At 37.1% G+C, this 20,270-nt stretch overlaps 3 protein-coding genes across 3 annotated transcripts; 1 reads left to right on the top strand and 2 right to left on the bottom strand.

The window, feature by feature from the left end:
• The first annotated feature begins 246 nt into the window (after positions 1–246).
• On the top strand, positions 247–2,120 carry LOC101743687 (helix-loop-helix protein 1). Its single transcript, XM_004928343.5, has 2 exons — positions 247–368; positions 1,823–2,120. Exons 1-2 carry the CDS (start codon positions 247–249, stop codon positions 2,118–2,120), a joined length of 420 nt encoding a protein of 139 aa, XP_004928400.1.
• A 1,072-nt stretch (positions 2,121–3,192) lies between these two features.
• Positions 3,193–12,665, bottom strand: LOC119629863 (NPC intracellular cholesterol transporter 1 homolog 1b). The gene has a single exon (XM_038017322.2). The coding sequence runs from the start codon at positions 7,349–7,351 to the stop codon at positions 3,632–3,634; it is 3,720 nt and encodes a 1,239-aa protein (XP_037873250.1). The 5' UTR covers positions 7,352–12,665; the 3' UTR covers positions 3,193–3,631.
• Positions 7,773–12,598, bottom strand: LOC119629864 (NPC intracellular cholesterol transporter 1 homolog 1b). Its single transcript, XM_038017323.2, has one exon. The coding sequence runs from the start codon at positions 12,596–12,598 to the stop codon at positions 8,885–8,887; it is 3,714 nt and encodes a 1,237-aa protein (XP_037873251.1). The 3' UTR covers positions 7,773–8,884.
• Positions 12,666–20,270: the final 7,605 nt, after the last annotated feature.

The following is a 20,270-nucleotide window of genomic DNA, read 5'->3' on the forward strand; positions in this document are numbered from 1 at the left end:
AACTATTATAATGGTGTGCTCACCTGTCCGCAATGTGCACAAACTTTTAGGAATAAGATCGGTTATGTTAGCCACATACGAGCACACCGTGACAATTAGAAACGGAGTTTGAAGTGGTCGCCGTGGCTGAAATCGGCTATGGAGAGTAGTAGTAGTACGCAGAGTAGTAGAAGTAAGCAATAAATAAATAAAAGTAGTACGTAGTAATGAGTAATGTTAATCAATATCTGGAACGTTAGAATCAGAATGAAGAGCTGGTTAGAAACAGCGAGTACCATAGAAGATGGATCCATGTCTTGCATGCTAGCGGAGCCAAGAGAAGCTTTACTACCAATTACGGGAAGAGAAAACTTAGCACCCAGGAAAAGGTGAGTTTTTATCTTCTTTTTTTTATTGTTTAGATGGGTGGACGAGCTCACAGCCCACCTGGTGTTAAGTGGTTACTGAAGCCCATAGACATCTACAACGTAAATGCGCTTTCCACCTTGAGATATAAGTTCTAAAGTCTCAAGTATAGTTACAACGGCTGCCCCACCCTTGGCTGCCAAACCAAAACGCATTACTGGTTCACGGCAGAAATTGGCAGGGTGGTGGTGGTACCTACCCGCGCGGACTCACAAGAGGTCCTACCACCAGTAAAAATTTGTGTTATCTGTTTTATATTCGCTCAAAATGTATATTTTGGTACCGGGTTAGTCAATAATTTTGTACGACCGTGAACCATAGGTAAATCACAGTAATGGACCATCCTCGATCGTGTTAGTCGCCAAAACTTATCATACGACATCTCGCAATCATATTGGTCGGGAACATAGTCTATTTCTTCTATGAGTATTTTTATCTCGTATATAATACAAAAGTAGTTACAGTAACTCTGCCTGTAAACTTGGTTGAATAGTTCGTTACCAAGTCACCTCACATTATGAAAGTATTATTGGAAAATATAAAATATTATTTGAAAACAAATGTTATCGGAGACTTGGCTTCATAATACCAAAAGATAAGCATTGTTGCTACACGCATAAATTTTATATCCCTTACAGGTGTATGGCATTAAAAAACTATCAATCAGATAATGTTTCAAATTGTCTATTTCTAACGGTACAATGAGCGTAATTCAAACAATTTGTTGTAACCTAGATTAATCAAATTTGTTGTATAAATAATACCTTTTTTATTGCTTAGACCTGATGTTAAATAGTAACCGTTGCCCATACACATGACCAACGGAAAACCCAGTATTACATTACGCTCTGTAACGCCGGTCAGTACCCACCTTTAGAAAAGTAAGACGAATTAAAGACGTATGAACAAACACTACCGTACATTGGGGGGAATCGGGACCCTTTCCAAATCCAACACAAACTTTCAATAGTTTTTCTAAGGGTAATATCAATAAAATTGAGATTAAAATGTTTCCGGAGGCTTCAATTTTTATATACGATGCGTTATTATACATAGCTCATTACAAACTATACACAAAAACTGAAAAAACTAGATTGACCCGATTCACCTTGACTTTCGGGGGAATCAGGTTACGTATGGAGACAATAGAGTTTATCAATAGGGCTGGCACTATTCAGTTGCTAGGTAGATACCTAACTTTAGTTAATTAGCTTTTTATAATTTTTAATGACTAACAAAACTTTGATGACTAAATTAAACTATTTAATATTCTTAAACACTAAATAAAAGTCATTTTTCAGTTCAACAAACTGAAATCTAACAACTCAACAAAAGTATTGTGACATCCCAGGTTTTTTCCCTATTTTAACTCTAGTCTCTGTTCCCCCCAATCTACTGTACCTACTCGATTTTGCAGAGATAGAACACTAGAGCCGTGTTCCATATCGGAAGAAGCGTATCTTTCGAGCGGAGCTGGATCACCGTGTGCTGGTTTATCACGTGAAGAACGCAGACGACGACGCAGAGCCACCCTCAAATACCGCACAGCTCACGCCACCAGGGAAAGGATTCGAGTCGAAGCCTTCAATGCAGCGTTCGCATCACTTAGAAGACTACTGCCAACTTTACCGCCCGACAAGAAATTGTCCAAAATCGAAATACTGCGGTTAGCTATATGCTACATTGCATATTTGAATCATGTTTTAGATGCTTAAACGTAAATCTTCTGTAGTCATCATGCAATTTACATTAGTACCACTTAACATCATCGGCGCCAGGAACTAGTCTACACATCGACAGCGATGAAAAACTTTCATCCTGACTACGTTTTCATAAGCAGAAAATGATAATAAGATAATTAATTAAAATGTTTAAGGTCGAATAATTTAAGATAAGATAACGACAAATATTATACGAAATGAAAAATATGCCTATTTATTTTCATCCGGGTCGAACATTGCATAAATGATTAACAAAAATATTAAGCACTTAACACTGATCTTTGTGAGTCAGATGTTAACGTTGTAAATCGATTTTGTATATTTTATTTAGAACAATTTCATGTTAGTTCTATATTTAAGTTATGTATCTAAATTTAGTTACTAAAACGTCTAATGTTAATGAAAAGAGTACATACAGTACAGTAGTGTATTTCATTGAAATTATCTAGTCAGCAATAATACTTTTAAGATAAGTAACCCCTATTTATATGATAATAACTGTGAACCAGGCAAAAACTGTTCATTGAATATTTAAAAAAATTCAAAACGAATAAACTTTAAATTGGAATATTTGTTTTTTCAAACTCTGTTGCTTTATGTCTTTCCCTCTGAATAATGATCCGATCTACATAATGGTTTAATTTCTTAATGAATTTTTAATGAATTAATTCCTAACACGCTATTCCTAACACTGATGCGGTTCCGACTTTTAACTAAATGTAAATCTTATCTGTATGTGATTTTATCTGAGTTATTTTTATTGAAGGTAAGTAGCTAGGTGATTTGTACCTAACCTAAATAGTTTTATGTACTATTTGACCTAGATTTTTCTGCAAAAGAATAATAACTATATAAAATAATATAAATCTGCATAATTGTTAAAAAATAATCTAATACCTACTTTCACATTTTCGTTGAAGATAAATTAAAAAAATAATAATTAAGCATTTTATCTGTTTCTATTTCTATTCTTTTATCTATGACTGAAGTTTTGATTATTTTTTCCATCTAATAAATGTCTAACCTGGTTCGCTTGTTCGTTATATGGATAAAATAAAGCAATATATTTATTATGAAGCATTTATTTATATAAATATAAATTAGACTAGGTTTAAAAATAAATTAACGTGTAATAAACAGTTATACTCAATAAATAATTTTAAAATAGCAAAAAGCATCATCCGTTCCTTATGCTTTCGCCATTTAATTTAAGCAATTTACATTTTTCCATTTGAAAATTTAATTAAGATGAAAATGTTATTCTGAATGATATTTTCCTATCGAAAGTGAATTAATTACAAAAGCAAAACATGACAATTAACATTTTGAAGCTGTTCCGTATTGATCGCAATAGAATTTAAAAAATGTATTTATAAAAAAAACATTACGTTTGTAATAATCTTGAGGTTACAAATTGTTTTTTTCTTACAGTTTCATTACCTACATACATTAGTGTACATTAGTTTTAAATCTAATTAAAAATTATTAAGAATAATATCACAAAGTTATTTGTTCCTTAAATTGTTCAGGTAGCTTAACAATACAGGGAAGAAGACCATCCCGTGTAAGAATCCCAATATTATCAAAGTAAAGAACATTCTAAAGAAAAATACCTCTATTACTTGCGTGTATGAGAACGCTAAAACAATAATAGGTATATTCGTAAATGTAATACCAGTAATAACTGTCGAACCTATCTTTTGTAACGCATCTTGTACTCTTTCATCTGCGGGACGAGTACTCGAATCGAATGCATAGGCAATGTGACTGCAGAACTCAACAGCAATACCGATAGAAACAACTAAGTTAACACAAGACACAGCGTTTAAAGGAATATTCCAAATGTACATAACGCCCATCATGTTTATGACAACCAAAATCGCCGTAAATATAACGGCAAAAGTTGTTAAGAAATTGAATCCAGATGCTAGTAAATTGATAACCAATGCACCAATGAGACAATAGCCTAGAGCTGCAAACGTATCACCCCATATGGTTAGGTATTGTTCATAGTAAACGTAAAATATTGAATATGGAAACACTTCCACATCTAGACCTGTGCGTTTCTTTATGGCTGCAGTTATACTATCACTGATTTCATATCCATACTTTACTGCTTCGATATAATCTGAAGATGTACTTACTGAAGTGTGGTAAGCCATGAAATTAGTGTCACGCACAGTGGCATGTCCTTCAGAATCAAGTAAATAATTCACGGCATTTGCATAACTCGCAAGACCCCCTTTATTGCAGGTTGGAGTCGGTTCATCTCGCAAAAAGAATGGAATATATCTCTTAAACGCTTCTGAACTGGGACGTAATCCGTTGGCCCATTCGTCCCTTCCTATAGTACAGAAAGCACATTCAGGGGAGTTATCTGTACTAGGACAGAATCCATTATCGGTTGTATTATATTTGCAACAAGCTCCAGACAAACTTGTCCAATCAATAAAATCGTCTAACCATGAATTAGAACTTTTTGAAATCCTAGTGATGCTGCTATGTTGAGAAGCTAAAAACACTTGAGTGAATAGAGAATCATCATAACATAATTGACCACCGCAGATAACATTTTGATGATTTGTGTTTGAAAAGTCTAAGCCAGCCTTAAGAACAAAATATACCGGGGGTCCAAGACGTAAAAGCTTACTAACTGCTACTAAATAACTATATACATAAGAATCGGTTGGCAAACTCATTTCTTGGTCTAAACCAATTTCCACTTGTGGAATCAAAACAACACTAGTAGATACCAACAGCATAAACAAAATAGCAACAATGATCTTTGTCTTCCAGTTTAGTAAAAATTTAGAATAAGGCTTCATGAGTCTTTTCGTGATACTCTTATAAGGAGTTTCAGAATTTAAAGGATCGTCATCATTAAGAATCTTCTTTCGAATACAGCAAAATAGATCAGGGCGGTTTTGCGACACACGTTTGTAATCAAGGGACAAAATCGCTACCACAGTCGTGATTTGAAATACAAATAGGAAAGTTAAGGAAAAACTCGCAAATACAGCAAATGTTTGAACAGCTGGGAAATTAGTTATACTTCCAATACCAAAACAAGTAATTTGGGTTACTGATGAAACAAATATGGAAGGGCCGACTGCACTCATCATCTTTTCAAAAACGAAACTACGTTTCTTTGAAAAACTAAAATTTTCGTTATAGTCATCGTATGATTTAAGATCGTTCTGAATATCGTGCAATGTATTCACCATTAAGAAAACGTTGTCAATACCAACTGAAAGAATGAAGAAAGGTATAACATTAATGGCCAATAAGGTTGTTGTAATACCTGTGTAGCCCATTAAGCCTAAAGCACATCCAATGGAAAGGAGTACTACGACAATACTACCAGCTGCTACTACTATTTTACTATCAAGTAACCACGTCTTACAGTGCCTTACATTTCCTAACGCTATAATAACATATATAAACATTATAATGTAGCTTATCGAAATCGGCAAAATTTCCGCAACTGAAACCCGTCGAATCTCATCTTCGATTGATCTTTCGGTTCCGAAAGCCACTTCAACGAAATCTGACTTCCAGTTGTCTCTGTAGTCATGCAATAGATCTATGAATTTCTGCTCCCATTCCAAGACAGGTCTCAAATCTTCCTCTAACATGAAGTTTGTAATTGGAAAGTTAATAAGAAGCGTGTCAGCACTAAGAATGTTGTTTCCTTCGAAACCTCCAAAAGTAATCTCAGGTTCGGAACCACCTCCCCATGATGCTAAGCAGTTGAGTGCATAGTGATTGTTCAGACAATTTTGTATTTGATCTAAATAGGTATTTTCATTGATGTTATCCCTATCCTGACCGAAGTATACAGATACAGACATCGAAACACATTGATCAAGTCTTTGTTCTCCCCCTCTGGGACGATTAGGAGCATAACAAACCTGTTCTAGTGAAACACCACCGTCATCTTTTCCAATTTTATAAATTTCATCTTCTAATTTGATCAATTCATGAATAGCTTCAATTCTAAATGCAGATCCATATGTCACATTATCTACTTCAAATGGCTCCAATCCTTTGAACTGCAAGAAAACTTGTGCCGCACGGTAAAAAGGACCAAATCTAGTATTGAAATAATTTAATTGCTCTCGACTGCGGGATACTGGTGAAGACCAAAGTTCAATAGGATTCGAAGTTATGTTAAGACTAAAAGCGCCATATAACACACCTATTGATACCCACGAGGTTACCATTATTATAAGTATAGGATTGTTTGCGGCAAAAACACCAATCTTCGCAAATAGATTTTGGAAAAATACTGTAAACCTTTGAACATCGGCCGGTAACGGAGTCTTGGTTTCAACTTTCCTTAGCTTACGGTATTCTAGTAGCGTTAAAATAATGAATATTATAGTTGTTATTACAAATACCGTAATACCAACTGCGAAACCAACGCAGTGAACGTCTAGAACAGTACAAATTTCAGGAACAACGGGCTCAGTCCCAGTTGGGCACATCGCAGCGCAATCAACGCAACTACATGGAAGATCACCTTCTGCGGTTTCGTTACACTGTGGAGCAGGCGCATTCATTGAGTCTTCGGGTGTAGGCCACCTTAAAAAGTTAACTTGCACCGGTGCCATTGGATTGCTTGAGGTATCTCCAGTAAATCCAAACCATGCATCAGCATCACAAACAACTGCATTGCCACACATCATGTTAATTGCTGGTAAGCCCGTTTGTGGAATTATAACGCCGGCACACGATGCGTGAGCTCCCAACATAAACGGTTCATAAAGTCTATAATCGATTTCGTTCACATATCGGACACCTCCTGATACTTCAGTGTAGACATCAACGAAACGAGATTGATCAGGAGAACAGTTCATCTCACAAATTTGTCTGGCGAAATTTCTTAAGCATGTTGGACAACGGCCCAGGATACCATCGGCCAACATTAAGCTCTCCGATAGCTTCCTGATTTGGACGGGTTCACAGCAAGTTAAGATTTCATTGAATGGCTTCTTATCACCATTTTCATCGAAAACAAGACTAGGACATCTTTCAGTTAAAATGTCAACGATTTCTTCGGCATCTGCTGGCGACAGTCCTTCTACGACAGGTCTTGCTTCAATATCCACAGGGCAAGGTTTTGCATGGCCTGCTATTTCAATGCACTCACCGCGAAATCGACATTTCGCCTTCACATCGCTTGTATACAAAAACACAAGAACGAGCGTTATAAAAAAATTCATTTTATACGTAAATACGGTGCTACTTTTGCATATTTAAGTAATAACAGACAATCGGCTCACGGCGGCCCTATTTCACGAGTGAAAGACCATAAGGAACGACGGACAAATTAATCTAAACGATATCGTAACGCTATCGATATCTATCAGTTAAACATGCAGGTGTGTGATTAAAGGTATATTAATCGGTGATTAGAAATTTTAGAATAAAGATACGTTAACTTAAAACACTAAGATAATATTTTCAAATTTTTAAATTATTATTTATTATGTATTAAGTCGTGGATGAGACTGGCGGACGATCGAAGATTATGGGGTAAAAAAGGGAGACTTATGCCCAAAGATGATGTAGTTAAGAAAACAATGATATAATTTAAAAAACGAAAATAGCATAAACAGGATTTATCAAAAAAATAAGATCAGATAAATTCGGAATTTTATTTATTTAATCTCGTTATTGTCTAATTTTTATTTATTTATTAATTTGCAATTTACAAAAATAAAGATTAATTAACAAACCAAAATCAACTACCAGTAACATGTACTTATTATATAAAAGCTAATGGCTATAAGCATATAGTTCTTTAATAATTTAGGGAGAAGAACAATGTGGTACGTAAAAAATTCGATTCTATGAAAGTCAATATTAACCGACTTGTGGGACTCGCTCATAACTGACTCACTGATAAATATCCAACCCAAGCTATTGAAACTAGAAAACTGAACATTACACAAAGGCTCTCTTCATGATGTACAGGAGAAGTAGGTATAGAAAACATAGAGGCGAGTTGTCTCAATAATAAAAAAAATGTGAACGCGCAACTTGGTGCACGTGAAAGAAGTGAAACTTCTTTTGCGATGTGTAGTACTGTGGTTTTATTCATTTTTCATCCTTAAATCAAATTTATATTGTAATTGGGAATGCTGTGTATGTAGAAGAGAAACGACCTAGCTCGTTTTGTCCTTTCCCTTCACCGCGGTCGAGTGGTTTGCGAATGGCTCTGTGTATCTCAGTCTCGCTCTTCCTAGATGTACCTAGCCGTAACGAATCTATCGCGATTTAAATTTTACTCTCAACGTGTCTAAAGAAGTTTCACTTCGAAACACGAAAACGTGTTTGTAAGAATAAATATGGTTTTCACAATTTTATCACCGTTCAGTCTTTATTGTAGTAGCGTAGACAGCCAGCCAAAGTCACAGTCCATCTATGGTTACGCGATTTCACGACTCCTGCCTTCCCCTTAAAACATAACACCTAGCTTCAAACGCTTTCCTAATACCTAACTTGAGTACTGACACGGTGTGTTTCATGGTTAACTATTAGGTATTCACCGCCATCCTCCATCCATCCATTTTGGCGGTTTCGCGATTTCATCCTTGTGGACGCAGCTAAACATTTGGCTTCAGAAGGCCCATAAACGTGTACTAATCTCGACAATAGAAAAAAAACATTTATGGTATGTTAAAATACAAATAAAATAGTAAATTATGTTTGTTGATTGAATTGGTTATAGGCCAAACAAATACGATTGAAATTTAAAACGATCTCGTTTTTATATTATTGAGGAATAACAGCAGAGCAGGGAAAAACACCAACCCATGCAAGAACCCTAGTATTATCAGACTAAAAAACATCCTAAAGAAGAACACTTCTATAACTTCAGTGTGAGAAAATGCTAAAACTACAATTGGTATGTTCGTAAATGTAATTCCAGTAATAACAGTGGAGCCGACTTTTTGTATTGCATCTTTCACTCTCTCGTGGTCTGGACGACGACTTGTCGCATAAGCGTATGCAATATGACTACAAAATTCAACCGATATACCAATAGACACGATAAGATTAATGCAAGACACTGGATTGAGCGGTATATTCCAAATATACATTACGCCCATCATATCGATCACGACCATGACAGCAGTCAATATAACAGCGAAACTCGTCAAAAAGTTAAACCCAGACGCTAACAGGTTTATTGCTAAAGCACCCAAAACTGAAAAACCTAACGCTGCAAACGTGTCCGACCAAATATTCAGGTATTGCTCAAAAAACACGTAAAACACGGAATAAGGAAAAACTTCAACATCCATACCTGTGTGCTTCCGGATAGCGGCAGTGATGTTATCACTAATCTCATAACCATATTTCACAGCATTGATGAAGTCTGGCGACCTGCTCAGCGCCGTTTGATATGCCATAAAATTCGTATCATGGACAATGGCACGACCTTCAGAATCAAGTAAATAATTAACACTGCTTGAGTAACTTGCCAACCCTCCCTTAGTGCAGACTTGGCTTGGTTCGTCTTGTAGGAAAAAAGGTAAAAATGTTTCGAACGCCTCTTTACTGGGTCTGAGGCCGTTAGACCATTCATTCCTGCTTATCGAACAATAGGCGCACTCTGGAGAAGTATCTAAAGTTTGACAAAACCCATTATCGGTAACGTTATATTTACAACAAGTCCCGGGTAAGCTGGACCAATCAAAGAAGTCATCCAGCCAAGAATTTGAGCTTCTTGCTATATAGGTTATTTCACTGTGCTGAGCAGCTAGAAATATTTGTGTAATTAATGAATCTTCGTAACACAGCTGGGTTCCGCAAATAACGTTTTGGTGATCCGGATTAGTAAAGTCTAAACCAGCTTTTAATACAAAATAAACTGGTGGGCCGAGACGCAATAGTTCACTGACAGCAACTAAATATCTATATACGTATGAGTCAGTCGGTAAAGCCATTTCTTGGTCTAAGCCTACTTCTAAATGTGGAACCGCAATAATACTCAGAGATAAAATGATCATAAAGAAAATTACAACAACAATTCTTACTTTCCAATTCGTAATTATATCAGAATACAATATCATAAATCTATTCATTATACTGACGTGTGGAGGATCGTGATCGCTATCCATTGAAATTTTACTACGAATGCAAGGAAAAATATCGACACGTTTTTGAGCGACTCTTTTGTAGTCTAATGATAGTATACCGACAACTGCTGTTATCTGAAATATAAAAAGAAAAGTCAAAGATAAGCTAGCAAATACAGAAAATGTTGCCACCGCTGGAACATCAGTGATACTACCAATTGCGAAACAGGTGATTTGCGTTACAGAAGACACAAACATTGAGGGGCCAACACTGCCCATCATTTTTTCGAAAATAAATCTCTTTTTTTTCTCAAAACTAAAAGACTCATCATAGTCCTCGTATTCTTTAACATTACTTTGTATATCGTGTAACGTATTGATCATAAGGAATACGTTATCTATGCCTACTGAAAGTATGAAGAACGGAATCACATTTATTGCTAATAGAGTAGTTGTGAAATTCGCATAACCCATGACACCCATGGCACAAATAATAGAGATAACAACAACAACAATACTACCTATAGCAACCAATATTTTACTATCAATGAGCCATGTCCTACAGTATCTAATGTTTCCTAGAGCCAACGTCACATAAATAAACATTATTAAATAACTAATAGCGATCGGTACAGCTTCTGCTACTGAAACTCTCCTGATTTCGTCTTCGATTGATCTTTCGGCTCCAAAAGCCACTTCGACATAATCTGATTTACCGGAAGCTTCATAGTTTTGCATAAGTTCAATGAATTTCTCTTCCCATTCCAAAACAGGACGGAGGTTTTCTTCTAAATTAAAATTGGTAATAGGAAAATTAATGATCAATGTATTAGCGCTCAAGACATCATCACCTTCAAAGCCTCCGAAAACTGCCTCAGGTTCCGCACCTCCTCCCCAATTTGCCAAGCAGTCAAAGGAAAAAAAGTTGTTCAAACAGCTTTGTATGTCGTCAAGATAAGTGTTTTCATCGATATCGTTTCTATTTTCACCTAAATAAACGGATGCAGATAAATAAACACATTGATCTAATTCTTTCTTTGCTCCTCTGGACCTAATAGGCGCATAGCAAACTTCCTCTAAAGTTACACCTCTTTGTTCTCGACCAATATTTTTGATTTTATTTTCTAGATGTACTAATTCTCGCAATGCTTCAATTCTAAATGCAGGTCCATAGGTAACGTTATCTACAGAAAATGAGTCTAGTCCCTTGAAATGCAAAAACACCTGTGCAGCGCGGTAAAACGGACCGAATCTAGTATTAAAATAATTAAGTTCTTGACGACTACGAGAATTAGGCGAAGACCAAAGCTCTATTGGGTTAGTGGTTAAATTAATATTAAATACACCGTAAAGCATTGAAAAAGTAACCCAAGAAGCAATCATTATCATAAGTACAGGATTACCCGCGGAAAATACGCCGATTCGCGAAAAACATTTTTGAAAAAACTTCGTGAAACAATCAATTTCTCTTATTTCAGAAGATCTAGACGTATTAGATCTTCTTCTTCTATACTCTAATAAAGTTAGTACAATGAAGATAGTAACGCTGATAACGAAAACCGTTAAACCAATAGCAAATCCGAGACAGTTAACGTTAAAGATTTTACAGATTTCAGGAACGATGGGCTTACTTCCTACCGGACACATTGCACTGCAATCAACACAACTGCACGGAAGATCACCTTCCATAGTTTCGGTACATGGTAGTGCAACTACATTCATTGAATCCTCTTCTGTCGGCCATCTCTGAAAGTTTATTTGAAGTGGTGCCATGGGGTTGCCTGCAGTGTCGCCAGTAAATTTGAACCACGCGTCTGCATCGCATACAACTGCACTGCCACACATCATGTTAACAGCTGGAAGACCGGTCTGAGGAACGATAACATCAGAGCAAGATTCGAAGGCTGTCAGCATAAATGGCTCGTGAAGTCTGTAGTCAACCGCTTCCACATACTCAATGTTGTTGGGGCCAATTTCTGTATGAACTTCCACAAATCGAGACTGGTCAGGGGAGCAGTACATCTCGCAAATTTGTCTTACAAAGTTTCTGAAGCAAGTGGGACAGCGGCCTAGAACGCCTTCGCCCAACGCTAAATCGCTCGAAAGCTTCATGACTTGAATCGGCTCACAGCAGGTCAGTATTTCTTCGTATGGTTTAATATTACCTTCATCATCGTAAACCATATGAGGACATCGGTTGGCTAAAATTCCAATCGCTTGTTCGGCTTCCTCCCCATGAAGACCTTGTACATGACTTACAGCTTCCATATCTACAGGGCAGGGTTTCGCATGAGAACCGATCACAGCACATTCTCCACGAAATCGACATCGCGCCCGAACATAACTTACGTAACAAACTAAATATATCACCATTAACTTCATATCAATGAGATTATTAATGAACTAACGATTCACTCTCTTCTTACATACAGAACTGCTGTACACTGCTGTACTGCTGAACTGCTGTACTGCTGTGCACGTCAATAATCGCTATATAAATACACCTAAGACTCAGTTCTCTTATCGATTTGATTTATTTGACGTTAATTAATACAATGTAATCGTTCTTCGGTCCACTTTCGGTGCATTTAATTATCTTTGCACCAAATTAGTGCAAAGGGTAAAAAGTGTGTAGAAACAGGATATCGATAACTAGTGTAACTATTATTTAAAACTACTGAGATTTTCTTATGGTAGTCGTTGTCGCTTAAAGGACAGGAATCTCGTATCTAGCGGTGTTTAAATCCCACAGGCAGGCGCTAATTTTTCTAACGAAATACGTAATTACTACGTATTCATGTATGACTTCCACGCCGAAGGAATAACATCGTGTAATAAAAATCCGGATCATTTGTAATTAGCGTAATTACTATAGGTACTTACAATTAAAATAATAGACCTCAGGTGGACCATTGACCGTTCAACTCTCTACGCAAAAAAATGTTTTGAGGCACACATTAGATTCTTTGTAAAACATTTATTATGAAAACCACTTCGGACAATAATATATTGAGATACATTTTACCATCACAAAGCTGATGCTCCATTACTCCATAATTCGAGTGTAGTGTTCATGGGAAACAGTCCCCTACTACGACTGCGGATGATACGAAAGCCACTTTATCATGAAATCCACAACTCACTCCAGCAGCGTTCGCCTTAATGATGGGCGCGCTGAATTATTAACAATGATACCCCGGGATTACCAAGCGTAACCTTCACGTACTCCGAAAATGGTCAACGACATCCTCCTATCCTATTCGTAGCAAGCAAAAGAAGCTTCAGCGACCCGTACCTGGGCTTAGCAACCGTGTTAGCACAAAAAACACGAATCCTAAACAGTGATTTCCTCGTTTAGAATCGAATAGAATTTTAACAGAGTTTTAACAACCATCTTGAACAAATTATTCATTATCCAAATGATCGCTCGTAATGGTAACCGTTTGATATTCAATTAAATCGTGGTCGGTCAAACTATACTACATATCATGAACGGACGGTCAATTTTATGTACATATAAAAACGGTCAATAATCACGTCCGTTCTCGTTCCATTTCTCTCTTTATTTTTGAATTCTTGTCAAGTGTCGGTCTTAATCTGTGTCTAACCGTTGTAGGTCTTATGTCCTGTCAAAGAGATTGCATGCCACGACATATCATGTAGTTAAAAAACCTCTATATTCGCTCGATATTGTAACACTGCTCAGCGCTGCCTTGATCGTGATATTTATATAAATATAATACGCAAATACCTGGTATTTTGAATACAATGCATTTTTACAAAGATAGAAGCTTTATATGACAGGCCCTTTAACGAATCTATCATCACCTACAAAACGCCCTCGGTCACCAAATCGCCTTGGCATGACAGGACCGACGCGAGGGAGACCGTAACTTTTCTCTAGGGAAAAGTTTAAGAAGCCCTTTTCGCAGCTGCGTTTCGATGTTCTTGAAATAACACAACCGTCTGTTGATTAGTCTGTACCTCTACATTATTTATATGTGCTAATAATATGTTAAAATATGTACCTAAACTGCATACACTGCACATAACATAATATGATAAGGCACAAAAAATTAACATCAACTACACTTTTTTATCATCGTACTAATCGTAATTAGAAATAGAATTCATTCCGTCATAGTCTCGTCGACTGTGACCACATAAACTGTAAAACTGGATAAATATGGCAGTAAAAAAAACACGCGAGATTAAACCGTAAAAGTGGTTTTAATTATGTCAATGATTCGCGAAAAGCGAACTTTTTTTTCTTTCCTAAAGTATACGCCGCGCCGCCACACACCTTGATACATTAGTTCTATAGTTTATAAATATATATTTATATTGGTCTTAGTTCTATATTTCAGTTTTTATAATTACATAACGGCATTACTGCTAGACGACAGAAATAGGCAGCGTTGTACCTAGCCGTGCGGGCTTACCAAACGCCCCACCATCAGTAATTACGCAATATAATTTTGTTGGGTTTAATTTTTATTACATGTTGTTTTTCCTTCACAATGGAAGTAATTCGAGAGCACTTGCTAAGAACTCTCTCTCTTTCCAGCTATTTATCCCACATGGTGGTGGGGTCAGCTTTCCTGACTTTACTCCTCCACTTCGCTCTGTCTTCGACATCGTCGTCAGCAACATTGCATTCTCGCTTGTCCTTCAGCACTACGTCAATCCGCCTTGTCTTGGGTCTACCTCGAGTTCTTCGACCGCGGAAGTCGAGCAATAGCGCCAAATTGCCGACGTAGTCAGGCGGCTTCCTTTTCACGTGACCATACCATCTCAGCCTACTCTCCTGCATCTTGTCGGCGATGTCCCGTACGCCTAGGTTTCCACGCACGTACTCGTTGTGGATTTTATCAAGCCTAGTCACCCCGCACATGCACTTACTAAGAACATATTTCATTAATTGGTACCTGCCTGCCGGATTCGAACTCCGGCACAATCACATCGCTCGATATGAATGCAAACGAGAGTCTTATCCTTTAGGCCACGACGACTTCAACTATGTCCAATACGACAGCATCGTCCAATACTAGAAATCAAAACATTTCCTTGGAGCTGTTGCGGTCATACACCCACCATATTACTCATATCAAGTTTGAGCACTCCGGAATTACGTCTTATTCATATTCCCCGAACGCTTTTTCGCTTTCCTTTTCTCATACAGGGTATAAGAAGAAATATTTATCGAAGCCGGTGTCCTGACTGTTTCGACCTTTTTTATTTATTTTTATTGATTAGATGATTGGACGAGCTCACAGCCCACCTGATGTTAAGGGTTTATCGGAGCCCACAGACATCTTCGATGTAAATGCGCCACCCACCTTGAGATATCAGTTCTAAAGTCTCAGTATAGTTACAACGACTGCCCCACCCTTCAAACCGAAACGCATTACTGTTCCACGACAGAAACCTATTATATATATACCCTGTAACCTATAATATAACCTTTAACCTAGGGCGGTGGTACCTACCCTTGCGGCGGACTCACAAGAGGTCCTACCACCAGTAATTACGCAAATTATAGTTTTTACGGGTTTGATTTTTATTACACGATGTTATTCCTTCACCGTTGAAGTCAATCGTGAACAATTGTTAAGTACGTATTTCATTAGAAAAATTGGTACCCGCCTGCGGGATTCGAACACCGTTGCATCGCTAGATACGAATGCACCGGACATCTTATCCTTTAGGCCACGACGACTTCAAACTTTAGAGGTGTTTATTGGCCGCATTGACATTTGTCATTAGATGTGCCATGCACACGTTCATCCTAAAGAGCGTCAAATAGTGATAAAAAATACGTAGATTACATCCCATATGAAACACAAAAGTTCATTCAGATCGAAACAATCTCATCATGGTACCACTAGGGTTGGTTATAGCATTAAAAGTGAATTTTCCGCAAATGTAATTCCGAAACACGTGTCTAATATAATTGAGGGGTGACGAAAGAATCGCATCGACACACTGAATAATAGAACTATAAAAGATATGAGGAGAGCGGGCCTAAAAGTCTTCAGTGTTTCTTAACGTGTTTAATATTTATGAAACACTATATTTCAACGATAATGTAAAACGAAACTTTTCTGTATACCCTAATCAATATTTTTAAATATTTCAAATAGCTGTACGCATCCTACAAAATATACTTTATAGTTAAATATATAAGAAAACAAAAATTCATAATATAATCTTTCGATAGTTTTTCATTGTTTATTATAAATAGTGGTCCAATCTTTATTCTAGTTCGATTGCCAATAAAAGAGGCTGTAAACCTTTTAATTTCGTAGTTTCAACGAGACAATCAGGTTCAATAAATAAAAGTTTCCAAAAGGCAAAAAAGAAATTTTTTTTGAGATTGATGACCAAAACAACCTACATGTTAGAAAAAAAAATGTTTTCATCTAGAAAAAAGTACAAATGTTATACATATACAATCGACAATGATTCGTAAGTAGTATTTAACACATTCCATACGATGTGGTGATAGGTCGTGTGCCATTTGACGGACGGCTACCAGATCACCGTCGAGGGAAATCAAGTAAAACGGAATGTAATTGATACCTATCGCCTGTTGGGGAAGCTAATTCCCACAGTCCACCGTGTCGTCGAATAATTAGATTATTTAAACAATTGTCAGCATCGACTGACGACATTTTTTTGGATTAAGGGTCAGCCACAAACATTTTTTATTGCTGCACTGAGCAGCCCGTGGCCTTTTTTGCAATCATATCGTGAATGCCCTGACCTCAAGACATGAGCTCGAAGTCACAATTGTATTGGTAATGTGCAGGATGCTACTCAACCATGTGCAAAGTGAAATTTTGTAATATTATTATACAATTCTTAGGGGAAGAAGAAAGATCCTGGAGTGGCGACCACGTACTGGCAAGCGCAGTGTGGGACGGCAACCTACTAGATGGACCGACGACCTAGTAAAAAGCGCTGGGTCTAGTTGGATGCAGGTGGCAATGGACCGGTCGCACTGGAAATCTATTGGAGAGGCCTATGTTCAGCAGTGGACGGCGATAGGCTGAAATGAAGATGATACAATTTCTTCAGGATGGCAGTTTTTCGTAAACGCAATAACTTGTTAGGTTAATTAATTTATTGATGGGAAAATTATTGCCTGTCTTTGATTTTGAATTTCAACAGAATCGAGTCGTATAATAATGCATACACTGATTCTCTCTTCGTCTCCAATCTTCAATAAGTACCTACAGTCAACGTATCAGATAATGTATCATTTGACGCTTGGGTATTTTCCATTATTCTATAATAAATAAGTATTCGGAGTTATATTTAATTGTAGTTCCACAAACATAATATATAATTCTATACTAAACCAATTCACTTTTTTTTTCCTATTTTTTATTGCCGTATTGGCAGATAAATAAGAGATACGGCCCACCTGATGGTGAGTGGTTACTGAAGGTTATAGGAATGCTCAGATGAGAGAAACGAATCTTTTATTAATATTATTTATTTAAGACATTGCTGTTTTTACTGTCATACATTTTCTTGAGACCATAGTGTTCTTATGCTACTCACAGCTACTCCTCTATCCACTGACATTAAAAAATTACTAGTGTTGTGCTACAGCTCACACTTCTTAATAGGGATGTACCCATTAACAGTTACCGTCGCTCATGGACGTCAGCAATGCCAGGGGCAGAGCCAAGCCGCTGCCTACAGTTTAAATACTCCTGTCCATTTATCAAGACTCGATGCGCTTTAAGTATATTTCGTTTCTCAAATTTTACTTTATGGCTTTTCCGCGTATTACTTTATTTTTTCCATAAAGGTTTAGCTACGAGTTTTGTGATACATCTTATTTTAGACAATTTATTTTTAATTATTTTTGACGTACTGGTGGTAGCACCTCTTGTGAGTCCGCGCGGGTAGGTACCACCACCCTGCCTATTTCTGCCGTGAAGCACTAATGCGTTTCGGTGTGAAGGGTGGGGCAGCCGTTGTAACTATACTTGAGACCTTAGAACTTATATATTATCTCAAGGTGGGTGGCGCATTTACGTTGTAGATGTCTACAGGCTCCAGTAACTACTTACACCAGGTGGGCTGTGAGCTCGTCCACTCATGAAAGCCATAAAAAAAAATCTTAGTTCATTTCCTAAGGAATGCTTTTGACAATTCCATGGAAATTCGAAAAAGGAATTAGTTTTCACCAAACCAACAATGCGCCTCGCAATGTACCGAGCGTCGTATATTTATTTGGATGAAACAGTTTGTAGGTATATAAAGTTTTAAGGAAGAGGGTGATGGGAGAGATGCGCTCGGCACTAAGCGCTTCACTTTCCCCCCTTTGCCTTTTCAAAGGGCTCTTTCTGTCTCATGCGAAGTTGGTTGGATGTTGGTTGTTGAGCGACAGGAGGGTTTAGTCAGTTCGACTCTGACATACCCCGCCCGTCATCCCCAGTGAAGGGCGGAAGTCCGGCGATTTCCTCCTGACCCACAAAAAAAAACCGGTATATGAAGTTTTAGTCGAATTTTCTTTTTTTTGCGCCTATCTCACATTATGCGAGTGTCGGCGTGGACGGGTACGTGAGCTCACGAGGCTGAACTTGATCGATTGTACTAACAATAACCCTAAGAGTAGTGCTCAGTGGAATCTACCACCGTATTGGAAACGCGACCAACTGAGAAGATCCGGCGAGAAACTCAAGTATTAGGGTTAGTTCGCTCGTTGAGCTCTTCATCGTAATCAACAAGTTCGACGAGAGCAGTGAACGGTGCTTGATGAGCCTAAAAGCACCGAGAGTGGATCCGGGGGTCCGATAAGACATCTTTCTGGCGACGACGGCTCTGCGTCGCACTGTCTCCTGGGTCGGATATAATCCAGGAGTGTATTTATTGCAACGTACCAGACAGAGGGACTTCTTCCGTATCTTTTACTACACCCGTTTTTGGTTGTACGATTTGCATTTTAATATTATGTTGACAACAAATACACTAAAATTTAGATTCTCATATACCTGCCGAAACATAAAAATATCACATTTTTTTTTAGGTTTTTAATGAATGTGGTCTGAAAATAATACCGTTCATTTAAACAAAATTTTCCATTTTAGATGTTTCATGTTTCAATCACTCAAACAATAAAACGAATATTAATGCAGATGTATGAGTAGTTTCTCCTAGTCAGTAAAAGTTACCGTTCTTTCATATGATTACTAATGATTAGCGTTGTCCATTTTAGTGACATCTACCGTAAGTTATAAGAACCATTTTACTTTGAACTAAAAAGCTAGAGTAGCGACATCTATTTATTGTATCAAGAACTATTTGGAACAACATTAGTTTCCACTTTTAGTAATTACCTTTTAAGTATAAATGAAAACTTTATCTAACTGCTACTCAACGATAGATGTCACAGCCAAGATATGGTTGGCATTTGACATGTGCGTGATTTATAGCATTTGTATGATTCAGCTCGTAAAATAAGAAAATCTTTATTGTCATTACAAATAACAAATAATATTCTATCTATCAATCAATCTACCAAATATTATGTATGAGCCGTAGTTATTATAATAGATTCCTAAACAAGATTGGATAAAAATAAATGTCCATCCTGTATAATTGAGCATCATATCTTTGATCACTTACGACGCAATCTATGACCTAATTCTACACATTTCTCCCATTAATTTCATTGTAACATATTTCATATCACTTCTCTTCTTAATATCCGATATCAAGGGATTCCATGATCATATGCAAAAAGTGTATCAACCTACACAAGATTCATGGGCGGAACACAGGATAAACAAATTCTGTGCCAACAACGACAAGCGACGTTACCGCACCTACCTACTCACGTCACACGATTTATTTATGTTCCTCAGTTTATCTCCAATATAAGTTTATATTTTTATAGCCGTACGCAAGCAATACATTAAAAAGTAGTATTTCAAGCAAATGTATTTTCTTAGCATCCGTGCTTACTAAAAAAATATGAATCAAGTAGTCTTCAAAATTTACTATGCTTATAATGCCAAACTTATATTTTTTTAAT

This window comes from Bombyx mori, chromosome 18 (assembly GCF_030269925.1).
Source record: "Bombyx mori chromosome 18, ASM3026992v2".
Taxonomy (NCBI): Eukaryota; Metazoa; Arthropoda; class Insecta; order Lepidoptera; family Bombycidae; genus Bombyx; species Bombyx mori.

What these genes read in the sequence shown, in the direction of transcription:
- LOC101743687 (XM_004928343.5), top strand. Translation starts at nt 247, where the DNA reads ATGAAGAGCTGGTTAGAAACAGCGAGTACCATAGAAGATGGATCCATG. An exon ending in AACTTAGCACCCAGGAAAAG is followed by an intron (nt 369 to 1,822) that starts GTGAGTTTTTAT and finishes TCGATTTTGCAG; the next exon opens with AGATAGAACACTAGAGCCGT.
- LOC119629863 (XM_038017322.2), bottom strand. Translation starts at nt 7,351, where the DNA reads ATGAATTTTTTTATAACGCTCGTTCTTGTGTTTTTGTATACAAGCGAT.
- LOC119629864 (XM_038017323.2), bottom strand. Translation starts at nt 12,598, where the DNA reads ATGAAGTTAATGGTGATATATTTAGTTTGTTACGTAAGTTATGTTCGG.